Raw genomic sequence first — 17484 nt, forward strand, 5'->3', positions numbered from 1 at the left:
AACAGTGTGATATTAAAGGGTTTCTTACATTAACACTCCAAGTCCTCCTACGGCATTTAAGTTGGATTGAGATCTAAACAATAACTTGGCAATTCCAGAACCCCCTTTTTTCTTTGTAGCCATTTCTTGCATATATTTGGGTCTTGTTGAAAGGTCTACTTGTAATTCAGCTTACAGTTTTCATCCCGTTCCTCATATAGAATATTTTTCTCTTGTAGGCTTCATCCTTAATTGTTTACCTTCCATTTAGACCAGATTTATGTACTAATTGGATGAATTTATTATTAACCGGTGCTCCCAAATATACTTTTAGACACTTTGAATTATAATGCCTTCTACCTGTTAATATCAGTGAAGTGGAAATCCATGACCTATATGTCCTAATATGTTGGGAAAACACCCATTGATGACCATGTATGATGTAACTGTCAAAAATGGAAGAGAGATCATAACACTGTCATTTTCTTGTACTTGATGTGCTTAAAATATTCATGAAATCTAACTTTATGCCAAAAATGGATCTGCACAAAGATTTTAGAATAATAAATTATATAGCACAATCTAACCAATAAATAGTATTGGAAGAGAATTTGCCAAGTATTTTTTAAGGTAGTGGTATAATTTTTTAAATAAGTTTATGCAGTGATACTGAACTCCTTCAGAACTAATGACCCTGCTGATGTCAATACATTTTGTAGAGCTCTTAGTTCTTTCAAGAATCTTACCAAAACACGGAGTAATAAAGTACAGCTTTAAAAAAAAAAAAAATCAGTGTATATAAGCTATAAATGGAAAATATATTTTCTTAATTTTTAACATTAATATTTGAATAATTTACAATATTTTTGAAAATCAGTAAGTATAATGCAAAAGTTTATTTTCTGTTGATTCAATATGATAAACTTTGACATTTTCTCAGTTAATCAACTGGTTTTCCTGTAGGATTTCTCAAGATTATCAGAAAACACACTACGTCAATATAAGCTGTCAATCAAACAGAAATATGAGAGTGAGTGGACCTCATTGTCTGCCCTGTATAATGAACCGGTGATCATTCAGAAAAATGAAAATGGCAGCTTTAAGAACATCAGTGTGGACAGATTGTTGATGTCATATGGTACAATGCCTGTCATTCTCCAAGGCGACTCTGGCAGTGGCAAATCCATCATAGCACAGAAGATCATGTTTGACTGGGCATCTGAAACTTCTAGACATTTGAATGTAGTTTTCAATCTGAGATGTGAGGAGCTGATGTGTGTTTCTGAGGAGATTAACCTCATTGAGCTCTTGAGCTACAGCTGTAGTTTAACATCAGATCAGATCTCACAGATGTTACAACATTCACCAGAGAAGATGCTTTTCATCATTGATGGATTTGATGAGCTGAGACTTACACAGGCCATTTTTGACATGTCAGGAAACACTGATCCACTTCAAAAAGCCCCACCTGAGGTCATTCTATGTTCCCTGTTGTGGAGATACCTAATCCCTAAATCCAACCTGCTGGTCACCACCAGAACTAAGAACACATTGAACAAGCTGTTAAAAGGACTAAAGTGTTTCACTGAGATCATGGGTTTCTCTGAGAAGAAGGTGGAGACATATTTCCAGAAGTTCTTCAGCAAAGAGTATGACTGTGTGAGAGCAAATGAAACCCTCCTCACTGCCTGCTCCATTCCTGTTATCTGCTGGATCATCAGTGAGATGTTCAGAGTTGGTGCAGATGTAACAAGTGGATTAGAAACCACCACCTCCATCTATGTTGACTTTGTGTCCACTCTACTGGAGCATCACTGCAAGGGTTTGAGTCAGTCTGTCTCAACCTTGCTACGGAGTCTGGGTCAGCTGGCAGAGAGAGGGATGCTGGAACAACAAGTGCTGTTTGATGAGAAAAATGTGAATAAAATCATTTCAGACCCTGATGGGAATCCATTCCTGTGTAGGTTCCTCTCTAAGAGAAGAATCCGTCAGGAGACAATGTTCACTTTCATGTATCATAGCTTTCAGGAGTTCTTCACTGCTCTGTACTATGTTCTTCTGGATGAAGAAGAGTCTCAGAGGAAAGTGAGGGAGCTGCTTCACACTGTAGAGAGAGGATGGGCTTTGTCCTGTTGTTCTGATAGAGACTTTTCAATGGCAGATGTAGAAGTAAGACAGTCAAAGCTGCTGCAGCCTGTGATTCTGTTCCTCTGTGGTCTTTGTAAAAAAGATTGGATCCCGTCGTTCTTTGAAAAGCACAACATGGCTGTCTCTGTCAACACAGAAACCCAGCTTAAGGAATGGATCAGTACATATTCACAGAGATATCAAGATGAACTCATGCTGTTCATTCTCCATTGTCTCTATGAGCTTCATGAGAAGAGCTTCATTAGAAAAGTCTTGGAAAAATTGGTTTTGATAGATCTGTCAAATTCACCACTGAAAATTACGGACTGTTGTGCACTGAAGTACTGTTTACAGTGCTGTGAACACATCAGAAACCTGAAACTCCTTGTAACATCTGATAATCTGAAGATGCTCCAGCCTGAACTGTACCAATGTGAAGAGCTGTGGTGAGTGAAATTTAGACTTTGTGCCTTTTCTGACAAATGGAATTATACATTATCATAATTAATATTTATATTTATTGCAGTGAAATTTTATATGTTGTATCATCTGCTTGTGATCAGTGATGGTCGTTGGGACTTATGTTTTAAGAGATCCTTTTAGCCTTTTGACATTTGCATATAATTCACAGACCTGGCCCCACATTCTACCTTTATATGGGTGCTAAATTGCCAATGGTTGTCCCCCACTATCTAGAAGATGGTAAACAGATCAACTCTCTGTTCTCTCCATCGGAATTCAAATGCATTCCAAAGAGAACTAAATGACCCTCGGTACCAGGCACCAACGGCCTGGCTGACCAGTGAACTATCTCCATGATTACAATACACATAACACACACACATAGAGACATTTTCTTTATTTAGACTATAATTAATCAGTTACAAATGCATCTGGTATATGCATGTGTTGTTTGTTTGTTTCCTTATTATATGAGCCTAGTTACCACTCGTTATTTGTATTAGTTACTCTAAATGCTCATATTCAGGTGTATGAATGTATCTCGGGTTTAATATCTTCTAGATGTTTCTTTCTTGGTATCAAAATGATCTGCTCTTTATTCCTCAAACAATGATGTACACTGTGATCGTGAAATGCATCATACTATTTTTACTTTACTGTGGGCAAAACAACACCGATTCTTCAGACCAGTCATAAAACATGCACATGAGGGGTCAAGTGGGACAAAGAAACACTTTCCCGCTGAAACTATGCACCTTGTTATTGGTCAAACTAACCAAAATGGGTGTTACAGGAAAACCAGATAAAACTTCTCCCACACCCAAAAGAGGTGCTTCTCTTTACTTTCGGTTCTGGGAGACACACATATCACCTTGGAAATCTCGCGACTCCCCTTCCGCCGTCTGATCTTCTGGCAGTTTTAAGTTCAGTAACTTTCTCGATTCACTTCGGACCAATCAACCCATGGCTGGAATGATGAAAGTAGTTATAACTACTACTATGCTTCAGTTTGATGATTTATGACCTGATTTATGACCGCCTGTCAGCATCGATTGACAGGTTGTCATATGTCAAATGTGTACATGGTCAGATTTATGACCTGATTTATGGCTATGTGACCCCTCTGTCACCCTGACTGTCACATCACCGGGGTCCTGTCACCCCTGACTGACATGACAGTAGGGTGTGTAAATCAAAGATCAAAACATATGTTAGATTTGACATTTGATGGATTTATGACTGGATTTATGGTGTTTTTATCTCTCACCTGTGCCATGGTGTTTTTATGGATTTCCTTCCTGACCTGTTGCTAACGTCCAGTCTGGAGGTGTTGGGTTCTTCCTGATTGTGGAAAAACGGCTGCGCAAAAACGAAAACGTATTGTCACCTTAACAGGATCAATGTTGGTTTGATCTGTATGGTATATGATATGCTTCGACTTCCTTTGTTGATGTGAATCTTAATCCCTTCACCAACAATGTTCAGACACTTGTTCCTCATTGTCTTCCAGTGTGAACTCCTTAAAAACGCCATTGGCACAGGTGAGAGATAAAAACATCATAAATCCAGTCAATAAATCCATCAAATGTCAAATCTAACATCTGTTTTGATCTTTGATTTACACACCCTACTGTCATGCCAGTCAGGGGTGACAGGACCCCGGTGACGTGACAGTCAGGGTCACATAGCCATAAATCAGGTCATAAATCTGACCATGTACACATTTGACATATGACAACCTGTCAATCAACTCTGACAAGGGGTCATAAATCATGTCATAAATCATCAAACTGACGCATAGTAATGTTATAACGACTGACAAAGCTTTCACTCCTAAAAGAATGCATCAGGAATCTACGCTTTATCCACGCAACAGGACACTTTACTCAGCACCAACAAAACCAATGCAAGTAACTGCTTGTTAACTGTTTAGATGCGCTTCTAGGCTTCGACCCCTTTTAATTAAGATGATGTGATTCTCTGATGGTTCTTAACAGGTTGTGGTTAGCTGATGTGTAAATACTGCCATTACACTCTACTCTCCCGTGCTCTCTCTCTCTCTCTCTCTCTCTCTCCAAGCTTTCCTTGCGTTGGCATCTATGTTTAACGTGTGTAAGTTTGTAGTGTAGTTTAATAAACATCCATATGTATTCACGATTGGTTGTCTGTCTGCTGCTTACAGAACGAGGTCACTTTAACGTTCTGGTTTTGTTACATGCTCTGTGAGCAATGTAAGCGAATTATTTTTCGTGGCCAGAGAAATAATTTTCCTTAGAGTCAATAGATGATTAAAACTGTCCGTACTGCGGACGAACAAATCATTTTATTGCACTATCAATGCTACAGTTAATTCCTGAAGATGAATATAATTGATAATAACCCGTTATGATTAATTATGTTCATCTCACTTTGAGCTAATTTGCGACAATGTTCAAAACTAAAACAATATCACACAAGCAAGAGTGCCGTAGTACTGAATATCAGCACAGCTGTGATTCACCATCAAGGATAATGTGACATTCAATACTACAGTAGTCATTATCATGTGATATGGATTTAATGTGATGTATATATGATGTTTATATTGTGTTACTTGCATTTCAGTGGAAATATGGCCAGTTCAGTTATATTTTTCTCTGCCATCAAAAATAGTTATAAAAGAAGCTGGCTTTACTTGCTCAACTTTTTTTCCACCCCCTACTTATTCTGAGTGGGAGAAAATGTTGACAGAAAAAAATTCTACATTTTCAATCAATCAATAAATAAATTAAAAAAATAAATAAATATCAAATCTGATATACTGTGTTCTTTTACTTTCAAAGGTTGACGATGGATCACATTTCAGATGATGTTGTTGGTTTGGTCTCAGCTGTTGCTAAAGGAAAGATTTTGAACAAACTCAAGTAATGTATAATTAATTTTAGAATAACATTGCAAATACTTGTTATTCCATATATTTAATCAATTTTAAGAAATATCTAATAATGAAATGCACTTATTAAATGATATACCTGCCAGTATAAAGGAGTTTGAAAATGAGGTGTTTGGATTCTGCCCAGAGATCTCTGTGTCAGTCAGAGATGGAGACATCATGTATGAAACTCACTTGTCACATACAAAATTACAGTTTCATCCTATACCTGATGCATAATATAAACCTGTACTAATGTTTTTATCTGTTAAAGCTTCAGGTTGTCTTTTGGCACATCAGAGTTCGCATCATCAGTCACAGAATTAACTGTAACCTCTCCGCGCTCAATTATCTCCACCATCGACTGGGTGAAATCACAGAGAGAGCAGCTATTGTTGAGTTTTGGACATTTGTGAGTGAAAGCTTCATTCTTTAATTTTGTTAAACTCATATGCCATTGCCATTTGCCACCAAAAATGTTAGTTTAGGATTAGTTCACCAAAAAAAAGAACATTATTTCAAACCCATAATCCTTTCATTCATCTTTGAAACACAAATTTGTGTTTTGAAGGTAAACAGAAGTCTTAAAGGTTTGCAGCAAAGTAAGGGTTAGTAAATGATGAGAATTTTCATGATCAGTGGTCAGATTAATTAGGTGTTTATTAGTTAAATTGTTTTTTAACATTTTATTCTTCAAAAAATAAAAGCATGTAAAGCTTTGTGCTACATTTATAAATTTGTGTGTTTTTGTGTTGTTTAGAAGTTCTGGGCAACATGAAGTTGAACTGTTGACGTTCCTGCGATCAGAGTCTGGTTTGAAGAAAGTCTGTCTGCATGATTCACTTCTGACTAAAACATTTGCCTCTGAAATCCTGTCCTTCATTCAGGCCTGTCCCAGTTTGATTGAACTCAGGTAACAGCAATATCTGACCAATATCTGTAACTTTTATGCCATTTTCTACACTTAAGGTTCCAGGTTGTTTAATGCATTAAAAAACAATGAGCAATACATTTGTTACAGTATTAACTGATATTGGTTACTGTTAGTTAATAAAAATACAGCTGTTAATTGTTATTTCAGGTCCATATAATGTTAGTAGATACAACATTTGATTTTAATAATGTATTAGTAAGTGTTAAAATTAAGATTAATAAAGCTTTTTAAAGAAATATTTTTCTTTGTTAGTTTGAGTTAATGTAGTTAACTATGTAATTCCCTTCAAGCATACGCTGGAACAAGAGGTTTCCGTATTACTGGTTTATTTGATGTCTTTTTCCCCCCAAATCCACCGTGAGAACCTTCTTCTTCTTCTTCTTCTTCTTCTTCTTCTTCTTTTGCGTTTAATGGTGGTTGGCAAACCAACTGAGAACCTTGCAGGCAGTCAGCCATTACATACAATGAGCGAGGATTCAAAATAAAAGTCCCTAACCAAATAACAAAATAAATTCACAAATAATAAATGTAACTTATTTTCTTCATAACGAAAATAATCTTAGAAAAAAGTAAACAACTTATATAAATAATATATACAATGTAATAGCAGACAGTTACAAACTAATGTCAACACATGGTATCTTTTTGTAAATTGTTACCCATTTTTGTATTACTAGTGAAAATTTGGCTTGACTAAAATATGTGTATCTTGATTTTTCCACTTGATTACCAATATTGATTTTCATAATAACCGTAGGTTTTCCCCAGCCACTGAAAACAGTAAACCAGAAGCTCTTACAGTTTGAAGTGAATTATTTAAATGTTTTTCAGTATAAATGTCAGCGGTCATTTAAAGTTGGAGTACACCCAGTCCATGAAGACATCATTGGAGAAGATGGGTTGGACTCTGACTGTGTAAGAGTTACAGTATATATTAGATATTTATTTAGCCTTTTCTTTAAGTTCATTGTGAAGATTATTTTCTGTAGATATACAGAAAGTAATCATTTTGCAGTATGTTCATCATGCGTGTTAAATGTTTTTCTTATTAGCTCGAACAAATTATTGTTGATCAAGCCATGCATGGAGAGATTTACAGAAGAGAAGCTGAAGACAAAGCAAGAAGAGTGTGAGAGTGAAAGTAAGCAGATAGATTTTCAAGACTCCTGCAATAGAGCTATACAAGATAGACAGACAGGATATGTGCCTTTATTATGTACTGTTTCTCATTATAACAAATCTTCCTGAGAATAAACCAAATATTACATAAAACTGACAAAATTTCATATACAGAGAAAAAAAAATCTGAGGGTAAAATGTCTGTTGGCCAAGTGGCAAGTCTTTGTTTTGTTTACTTTTGATGTATTTATTCATTTTAATTAATTTATTAATATATACTGTACATTTGAACAAATCCTGTTTCACTCTTAATTGCCACTTTGGAGTGTGAAAACAGAATATAATCTCAGTGTCAAACCTATATAGGCATAACATTGATGAAAGTGGATAATGTGTTGCTTTTCATTTTAATATTCAAAGGCTTTGGTTTTAGCCACTGAGAGATTTAAACAACAATTGTACACATACATGTATCAGATTTGTGACTGTGAGATTTGGGTCACGTCTTTATTTCATAGTGCAGTAAAGCTCCATACAGTGAGATCTGATCTTCTTTTCTTCTTCTCATAAATGTTTTATGAAGCATATGAGTAAATATATACTTTTGTGTTTGCAAAAAATAAAAATAAAACATTGCATTGGAAAATATTATTTTTTAAATAACCCCAGTTATTTCTCTCCCCTGTTGCCACAGGGACACTGCCACAGCGAGAGAGTTCAGATTCTGTGTCTTACTCATCATCAAGACACTCAGTGGAGTAGTAGCTGTCATTGAGAGAATTTATTTTATTTTTATTTTTTTGTTGTTCTTTCTTTCCTTCTTTTTCTTTTTTCTTTCATTTCTTATAACAATTGTAATACATTTTTTTGTCTGTGATATTTCTGTGTGATGAATTACTGTAAATATGGGGATGATTTTGAACCGATAAAACATTCTACTACAGTGGTACAGTATTGCATTTAATGACAATATTTTTTAATCACACTTGGATCATGTCATAATAACCAAAGAAATTTACCTAGAGCAGTGCAAATTAACATAGGGTTGCAATCTAATAACAATCAGAATCAGAATCAGAATGAGCTTTATTGCCAGGTATGTTTACACATACGAGGAATTTGTTTTCGTGACAGAAGCTTCCACAGTGCAACAGAATGACAGTGACAGACAAAACACAGATAATAAAAGAAACACAGATAATAAAAGAATAAAAATAGAACAAGTAAATAGGGAATAACAATATACAAATTGAAAATTGTATGTACAGGTATATTACAATAGACAGTTTTGTATGTACAGGTATATTATGTGCAAAGTGTATAAACAGTGTTGTGTGTTCCACAGATTTTCTCAAGACTTTTTGTGATGACGAAAGAAACTGATCCTGTGCCTGGCCCTTCTGGTGCGCAGTGCTCTGTAGCGTCGACCAGTCAGCAACAGTTCAAAGAGGTAGTGTAGCTGGATGTGGGGGGTCCAGAGTGTTTTTCTTAGCCCTTTTGCTCACTCTGGATAAGTACAGTTCTTGGACAGTAGGAGGGTTGTAACAATGATTCACTCAGCAGTCCGGACTGCCCTCTGTAGTCTTCTGGTGCATAATAAATTAAGACATGCTTTTTTAAATCTGTTGAATAGCTAATCAAAATTAAGCAAATTAAGCAATTTTAAAAAGGTGGATTTTCAACAGTTTCCTAAAAGTCCTTAATGTTGGAGCATTTCTAACATTAGAAGGAAGTGCATTGCATAGCCAAGGGGCAGCACTAGAGAAGGCTCTCTGTCCCATAGTTTTTGAATTGTTTGAATTGTAATTAACATGACAATTTGTACAAAACAGTAACTAATTGCTCAAAAGTCGGAAAATTCCTGTTTATTTTTACATATCTGTCAATCTGAGGCATTGCTATGGGTTTCGTGCGTTTTGCTTGACTGATATTCCACAGTCTGTTCGGAAACCAAGGCTCTCGCGCAGTGGTGGAAAGAGTACTGAAAATTTGTACTTAAGTACAAGTACTGTTACATTGCTGAAATAATACTCAATTACAAGTAAAAGTACTGGTGTAAAAACAGTACTTAAGTAAAAGTACAAATGACTCTTCTCAAAAACAACTCAGAGTAGTTTAGTTGTTTAATTTAGTTACTAGTTACTTTTTGGCCAGCGATATTAATGATTTTCGTATTCATTTATGTCAAAGATCTATGTGGATAATAGCTACTTTGAACAAAACCCACTTATAACTTATTAGCAAAGTACGTGAATTAGTGGTCATGATACAGTTATTTCTAACTTCAATGCCTTGATAAATATCAATATTAAGGTCCCCATGAACTGGAAGTTGCAACTGACTTCAGTGTTGTGATGTATTTTCAAGTGAAATATTGAATAAAGGGCGGGGTTTTATTGTGGCGCACCTCCTCTCCACCTCTTGCTCATAGCAGATTCACAGTTGATAGGAGTGGTTAAGAATATCTGTTTGTTACGTCTGACAACACACTTCACCGCTTCTGGGTCCTAACGCTCTGCCAGATGCCCCCAAAAAAACACCAAACTGTGCTAATATACACCCACAATGTCATGTAATACTGAAAAATTATAATCCTAACCTTTATCTCCAAACTGAAATCCCAGATGGCCAGACAGTGTTTCAACTAAAATATTAGTGTCTGAGACACTGTGAACACAGAGACTGTAGTGTGCACAGCAAAATTTGTATATGCTTAGCTTAAATATGTAGTATTAAATAGTGCTCATAAATGGCTGTTGAGATGGTATTCTCAAGTGAAATGAGTAGAGGCTTGGACCCGGAAACAGCAGACATTTTTTTTTTTTCTCGGTGTATTGACTTGCAGTTTAATTGTTCACCACAAGACTAGTAATGTGCACTAAAAAAGTAAGTAGGGTCATTTTTTGATTTCATGACGACTTTAATCATTTTCAATACCATTGGGAAAAACTATACTGTATACTGCCATAGGTATTTTAACATCTCAATTTTTTTTGTTCATCCATTTTTTTCAAGGCAATCATTATGTCAAGCTTTGAGTGGTTTAATCCAAGTCTTCTAAAAAGACACGTTCGCTTTACATGATGAACATTTTCAAATAGATGATAAGGGCTATGGCAATTGATCATTCCAACGCGATCTAAGTTGAATCATATAAACATTAAATATGTCATCATTCACTATGGAACTGGGATGAAAATTAAACTGAAACTCGGTATGGTAAACATCTAAAATAAAATGTGGCTTTATAATTCATCTCTGTAGATTTAATATATTATAGATACAGTGATTTGCATTAAACTGTAAGGCCTCACACCACAAATAGAAGGAAATCACATATGGAAATGTTATTTGTGGTAGCTCGTTAATACCCGGCCACTTTTCTTTTTTTCCCCACAATACACATCATTTCAAAGCAGCTTCTAGTAAGTTCTGTTACCTCTATAATGGCTTAACTCTTAACACTGAGCAGTTTTACCGGGCAATATGATGATATAACAATGATCCACTGTTTGAGATCTAGCTATAGTGTATTCTCCCCTTACAAAATTAGCCATGGTTTTGCTACTCTAACCATAGTTTATCCATGGTATTTAATAAGATTGTGGTTATACGAATGGTAATACATACACCAAAAACATGGTCGCTACACGTTTACTATAGTAAAACCATGGTTAATTGTTGTAAGTGTTTTAGCAGTTAGCATATATCAGTACCACTGTAGTGAAGGAGACTGGAACAGTAATGAATATTTGCAGCTTCTCAGACAAACAACAGGGCGATTTTTTTTATTTATTTAAAGAGATTTACATATTGGTCCATTTTATTTTAAGCATATGTAAGATCGGTATCGGTATCAAAATATAGATATTTAGGATAACATTACCATGTCATTTGTTTCTCCAAATTTTGACTCCATAGTTACGCTGAGCTCCCTCACTGTCCGATCAGATCTTCAACCCTACTGCAGCGGCTGCTTTTCCCGGTTCAGATATCAGGGCTTTTATTGGTCCGTTCACGAACGCATATCTTTATTGGCTACTGAAATGCAGTCAAAGGTTTGAATATCAATTCAAATTGTGGGCGTACTCAGTAACGAACTATGATTTAAAAGTAACGAAGTAGATTATTTTGCTAAATTTGTACTTAAGTACAAGTAAAAGTACAGCTTTAAAAATATACTCAAAAAAGTACAAGTACCTGAAAAAACTACTTAATTACAGTAACATGAGTAAGGGAGCGTGGGGCACAAAGTAACGCGGGGTTAGTTGTAACACACATTTTTAAAATATTTCCACACATGCTAGCATAACCAAATTTACAGTATTTACTAGTTACCATATCAACATTATATAGAGAAAAAAGTGCGCCAAAATTCAAAAGTCTTTTGAAGATATCGCTGAACATTTATTTTACCATAGTAAAATGAAATTTCTGACTTAAGTAAATTTTTCATCTCAGTTTTTATTACTAATTTAAAATGAGACAAATCTGCTATTATTTTAATCTCCAATCTGTTATTTATCAGTTTAGATCGTTTTTTAATGCCTCGATAACTAGCAGAAGACACTAACCGGTTTTAAATGAAAGTTGCACAGATGGGGTAAGTTGTAACAATGCGTTACAATCTGCCCTGCCGTGCTATTCTATGACATTCGCGATGTAATTCACACTATTTACTTTAATACATTTTAATGAGAAATGACAAGAAACAAGTGAATAAAGACTGACAATCATTGGTTAATGTTCAGAAATGATTATTTCAAGACATGTAAAGCATTTTGGCTCGTTTATGTGGGCCATCCCAGGCATGTTTGCAATATTTTCATTGTCAAACTAAAAAATCAGATTACTTTTAATTATTAAAAAACGCCATTTATTTTATTTAAAATAAATAATTATTTTATTTTATTGACAAAATATTTTAGTTTCTAGTAATATACAATATTTAGTAAAATATTTTAGGTTTTTAGTATATTTTTTTCATAATATCAGATAACATTTTAGGGTTTCATATGGTCATGTTAGATCGTGCCCCTCAGCTGTTACAATGTACCCCACCTATGGGGCTTGTTGTCACATTTCACTTCCAATTTTTGAGGGTAAGTAAAGAAAAACGTATACACTATATTTATGAAACAAAGCGACATATTTGTACTAGACAAGTGTGAAAGTACTGTGGATAAAAAAAATATACTCTGAACACGAATTGGATTTACACAATTTGAGAAAGTCAAAAAGTGTTACTTTGTGCCCCACTCTCCCCTAGTTGTAATTCATTACTTCCACCACTGCTCTCGAGCCATATATAGTTCTTTCAGTGAGTGCCTATGGGTTGACGGAAGGAAAAAATAAACCAAACAATATTTGAAACATTTTTCATCAATAATCAAAGCTAGTGTGTCGATTTAATTAAAAATTTTATAATATTACATAATTCATCAATGCCCATTTGTCATGTATAATACACCAACCAATCATGATCTGGCACAAGAAGTTCACATTTCATTGGACAATATGTGAAGTGGAGCGGTTATTTTCCGTTCTTATTCATAAATCAGTTGAAAATGACATGGGACAGACGAGCTTATTTGTGGAGCGATTAGTCTGAATCTGCGGTTAGTCTTATTTCATAAATCAAATTACATCGCTGGGAAAATGTATGCTAAACGACTACAAAAGCACTGCCCAAAACCGTGCAGCGCCAAAAGTCGCAATAATGGTAATCAGTAGGCTATTCAGTTCACTTATATTTATGTATGATATACACCGTTTACTATTTGATGAAACTATCATAGTTATTTAAGCCCAAGTGCCACCTACAGGCCTATTATGTGAAGTGTAGGCTGGCGAAATAGTGATATAAAAGGACTTTATTATATTACCATTTTTGATAATTATGCAGCATTATGAAAGTGTCTTATGCTCATCAAGCCTGCATTTATTTGATCAAAAACACAGAAAAAACTGTAGACTAATATTGTGAAATATTATTACAATTTACAATTTTTATTTTAATATACATTTATACTATTTTAATAAAATATCATTTATTTCTGTGATTCAAAGCTGAATTTTCAGCATCATTACTCCATTCTTCAATGCATGGTCCTTCAGAAATCATTCTAATATGCTGATTTATTATCAATGTTGGAAACAGTTGTGCTGCTCAATTTTGTTTTATTTTTATTTTTTAATTTTTGTATTGGAACCTGTGATACTTTTTTGGGGTTCATTGATAAATAAAAAGTTAAAAAGAACAGCATTTATTCAAAATAGAGATGTTTTCTAACAATATCAATCTTTACTATCACTGTTTCTATCAATTTAACAAATCCTTGCTGAATAAAACTAATTTCTTAAAAAAAAAAAAAAAAAAAATACTGACCTCGAGCTTTTGAACAGTAGTGTAGGCTATACTGTTACAAAATTTATATTTTAAATAAATGTTGTTCTTATTTAACTTTTTATTCAGAATCCTGAAAAAAAGTATAACAGGTTTTCAACATTGCTAATAAATCAGCATTGCATAAAATGCATTAAGTAAATAAAGTAAATGAATAAAGTAAATTAAAATTTTGATCAAATAAATGCAGGCTTGATGACTATAAGTGACGTCTTGCAAAAATATAAAATAGTAATGTATCCAATCTTTTGACCTATATATATATATATATATATATATATATTTATTTTATTAATTAATTAATTTATTTATTTATTTAATTTTTTTTTTCCCCTCATATTGCCCCTTTTTTACATTTGAGCCCCTGCCCCTGAGGAACTCTCTGCACGTCCCTGGCTGTTAGTAAATATTTTATCCTCCAAAATGTTATTTAAAGGGGTCATCGGATGCTAAATTCACTTTACAAGTTGTTTGAACATAAATGTGTGTTGGAAGTGTGTGTACACGTCCATCCTATAATGATAAAAATCCACCCAGTGGTTTTTTTTAATTCTTGTTTTAAAATCCCCTTTCTCAAATCAGGCTGTTCTGAGGTTCCTGTCAGAATGACGTAATTCTGTACAGGCCCCTCCCATGATAGTTGATTGACAAGACTGTCTTACCTTAGACCCGCCCTGAGTGAGCTGAGAGCTGTCCGCCATTGTCGACTCCGGTGCAGGGAAGACGAGATGTCTCCGATTAAAGGGATACTCCACCCCAAAATGAAAATTTAGTCATTAATCACTTACCCCCGTGTCGTTCCAAACCTGTAAAAGCTTCTTTCATCTTCGGGAATACAATTTAAGATATTTTAGATGAAAACCGGGAGGCTTGTGACTGTCCCATTGACTGCATAGTAAATTGCACTGTCAAGGTCCATAAAAGTATGAAAGACATTGTCAAAACAGTTGATCTGCCATCAGACGTGCAATCTGAATTTTATGATGCGATGAGAACACTTTTTGTGTGCAAAGAAAACAAAACATCGACTTTATTCAACTTTTTCTTCTCCTCCGTGACACTTCCTGCAAGCTCGATCATGAGTTCACTAGCAGAGCTAGTACCTCCACTGCGCGTCGGGTGGTTCTTCGCCTCCACGTCGTGCATTCAAATCGTTTAATGCACAGCTAGCCGTTGATCATCCCTTATGTATATCTTTGAATATTCATTGATTATTATAGTGAATGCGAGATTGCTGATGCGTCAATGTATCTGGAGCGGTCGAATAGGGAATCTACACATATCTATGCTCTGCTTGTCACTCCACGGAAGAGAGGGGCGGAGTCAGCAGAGCTCACTAGCATTTAAAGCAACACTGACTAGAGCAGCGTGCTGAAAACAGAGCTGATTTTGACATGGAAAAGGAGGGGTTTTTTTTACACTACCATTGAGAAATTTTAACCAAAGTATGTTATAGACTTTTCATTAAGACCCTAAAGAATCATATCAACTTGCGTAAAATGGGCATCCGATGACCCCTTGAAAAAGTCTTCATTCATTTCTTTACTTCAGTCCTCAGAAGATGTAGAAGTGTTCACACCAGAATTGAGAGATGATGAAGACAAACTCAAGAATACATACAGGTATTGCGCACTTTATTTTTTCCACATGCATTGTTAGAATATAAACAGACTGTTATGATGTTAAAAAAAGATTTCAGTATAAATGAATATTCTGTCTTTCAGGTTTGTGTGTGCACATGCTGGTCAGTTTCAGTGCAGTCTGACTAACCTTGTGTTTGTGATGGAGGGTGAAGGAGAGGTGCTGTATAGAGTTGACTCATAGGATCCTCAATTGTTAGATGGTTTGGGTCAGATGCAGCCTGCAGGACCCTTGTACAACATTGACTGTTTTAATGGTTCACTCTCAGGATTGCACTTTCCTCACTGTGAAATACTCTCTGGTAGGTTTATTTTTACATCCTCAATATGATAGATAAATGGATGGTACAGTGGTAATTTTGTAACCATTTATGCATGAGCTTTCATTTTCATTGAGAAAACTTCAAATGAAAACAATAAAACCTGTAAATTATTCCTTTACAGAGAAAAACAAAGACATCTTGGCTGTAGCGCATTTCACTGGTGGTAATGTAGAAATAATGAAGCCTCTTAAAGTGACTGAAAGTCGTGTGATGATTGACATCAGAGATCTCTCCCTCTTCGGGCTCATAAGAAGGATTATCTTTTCTCCTTCCCCGTGTTTGTCCAAGTGATTATCTTTGTACGACCAATAACTATGGCACAAAGAGAAAACATACTGGATGTTCATTTGCTCCCGTGGAACGTTCCACTGTCAAAGGTATCTTTTGTTTCTGTGAAAATGTGTCTTATATTAACACACTCAGATCCATATGAAATGGCCATAGTTTCCCTATTGAGAGACAAACATTACTAAACATTATTCCTTTGGAAAATATATGCATACTTTAGATGACTGCATTGTTAACATATGGGTTACTGCTATCCCATTATAACCGTTCAACTCATAATATATATATATATATATATTACATTGTAAAAGGGAAATCTCTTAAGCGAGAGAGCACTAAACACTATTTAGCCTAGTTTTTATTTGATAATGCTTCTTTTTTGTCAAGATGCTGGAAGGAACCATTTTACCTATTTTGCCTCTGGCTTTCACATCTAAAAATTCTGACTTTTCCTCCCTTAAGGTCCAGGGCCAGCACAAAGAGAGTACACACATTAAAACCAGTTCAACATGCGTTCTCGCCCCAGGATCAGAATACAGTCTGTGTTGTCAACCAGAAGTATCTACAGTGCAGCCAGAGGTAACATCAGCAATATATTCTCAGTTAGATTTCTACTTAATGTCACTAAGATGTCACTGAAGAGTAAATGCTTTCCTTGAAATATTTTCTTGATTTCTAGTTGTTTTTAGCATATTTTACACCTTGAATAATTTGTGTGATAGTTTAACATAGTTTATTTGTGATTTTTTTTTTTTTTTTTTTTCAGACTGAGAGGTTTCAGTGTAATTTTGATTGTCCAAACTATCATCCGACCTTTGAAGTGTTTGTAAATTTCAACACTAAGGAGATCAGACTGAGTATTTTGGATAGAACAGGAAGGGAAGTATGGTTTCCACGACGAATCATCATCCCATGAATGAATTACAGATGTTGCTTGCATAACTTTTTAACACATTGTAATGCTCGTTACAAAATAAAATTAATGTCAGAGATTGAATATTTAACAACCTACGCTGTTATACACCTTTTACACTAATTTTGAAGATTATTGGATTACAGGAAAATACTATTTCAGTCTTTCTACTTAAAAAGTTTCACATTGAGTTCAGTGTTAGTTGCCATTTCTTTACAATAATATATGCTGGCAATTACTGAGTGAAATTTGTTTCCTAGCCCTAAAGTAAATCCTACTCAGTGTAATCAGTAATTCTTTAGCAATTTTTAAAGTTGGACACTTAGGTGATCAATATAGATTAAACCCTTGATGAGCATTTTATTTAGCCCATTGTACAAAA

At 34.9% G+C, this 17484-nt stretch overlaps 2 protein-coding genes across 2 annotated transcripts; both read left to right on the forward strand.

Annotated features, from left to right (window-relative positions):
• The first annotated feature begins 412 nt into the window (after positions 1-412).
• Positions 413-8437, forward strand: LOC131528608 (NACHT, LRR and PYD domains-containing protein 1 homolog). The gene is made up of 9 exons (XM_058757892.1): positions 413-421; positions 943-2552; positions 5391-5471; positions 5587-5661; positions 5760-5891; positions 6240-6392; positions 7245-7328; positions 7466-7554; positions 8227-8437. Exons 1-9 carry the CDS (start codon positions 413-415, stop codon positions 8292-8294), a joined length of 2301 nt encoding a protein of 766 aa, XP_058613875.1. The 3' UTR covers positions 8295-8437.
• A 331-nt stretch (positions 8438-8768) lies between these two features.
• si:ch211-195h23.3 (uncharacterized protein LOC100170660 homolog) lies at positions 8769-17484 on the forward strand. Its single transcript, XM_058761969.1, is given in 7 exon segments — positions 8769-8982; positions 15490-15560; positions 15663-15880; positions 16023-16162; positions 16165-16278; positions 16652-16768; positions 16956-17484. Coding segments are annotated over 7 exon segments (894 nt in total). The 5' UTR covers positions 8769-8898; the 3' UTR covers positions 17106-17484.

Source organism: Onychostoma macrolepis, chromosome 02, assembly GCF_012432095.1.
Source record: "Onychostoma macrolepis isolate SWU-2019 chromosome 02, ASM1243209v1, whole genome shotgun sequence".
Taxonomy (NCBI): domain Eukaryota; kingdom Metazoa; phylum Chordata; class Actinopteri; order Cypriniformes; family Cyprinidae; genus Onychostoma; species Onychostoma macrolepis.

Bases quoted from the DNA above. Each gene is read 5' to 3' on its own strand.
- LOC131528608 (XM_058757892.1), top strand. The intron at 6,393-7,244 runs GTAACAGCAATA...AATGTTTTTCAG, and splicing joins CCCAGTTTGATTGAACTCAG to TATAAATGTCAGCGGTCATT. The intron at 7,555-8,226 runs GTAAGCAGATAG...CTGTTGCCACAG, and splicing joins AGAAGAGTGTGAGAGTGAAA to GGACACTGCCACAGCGAGAG.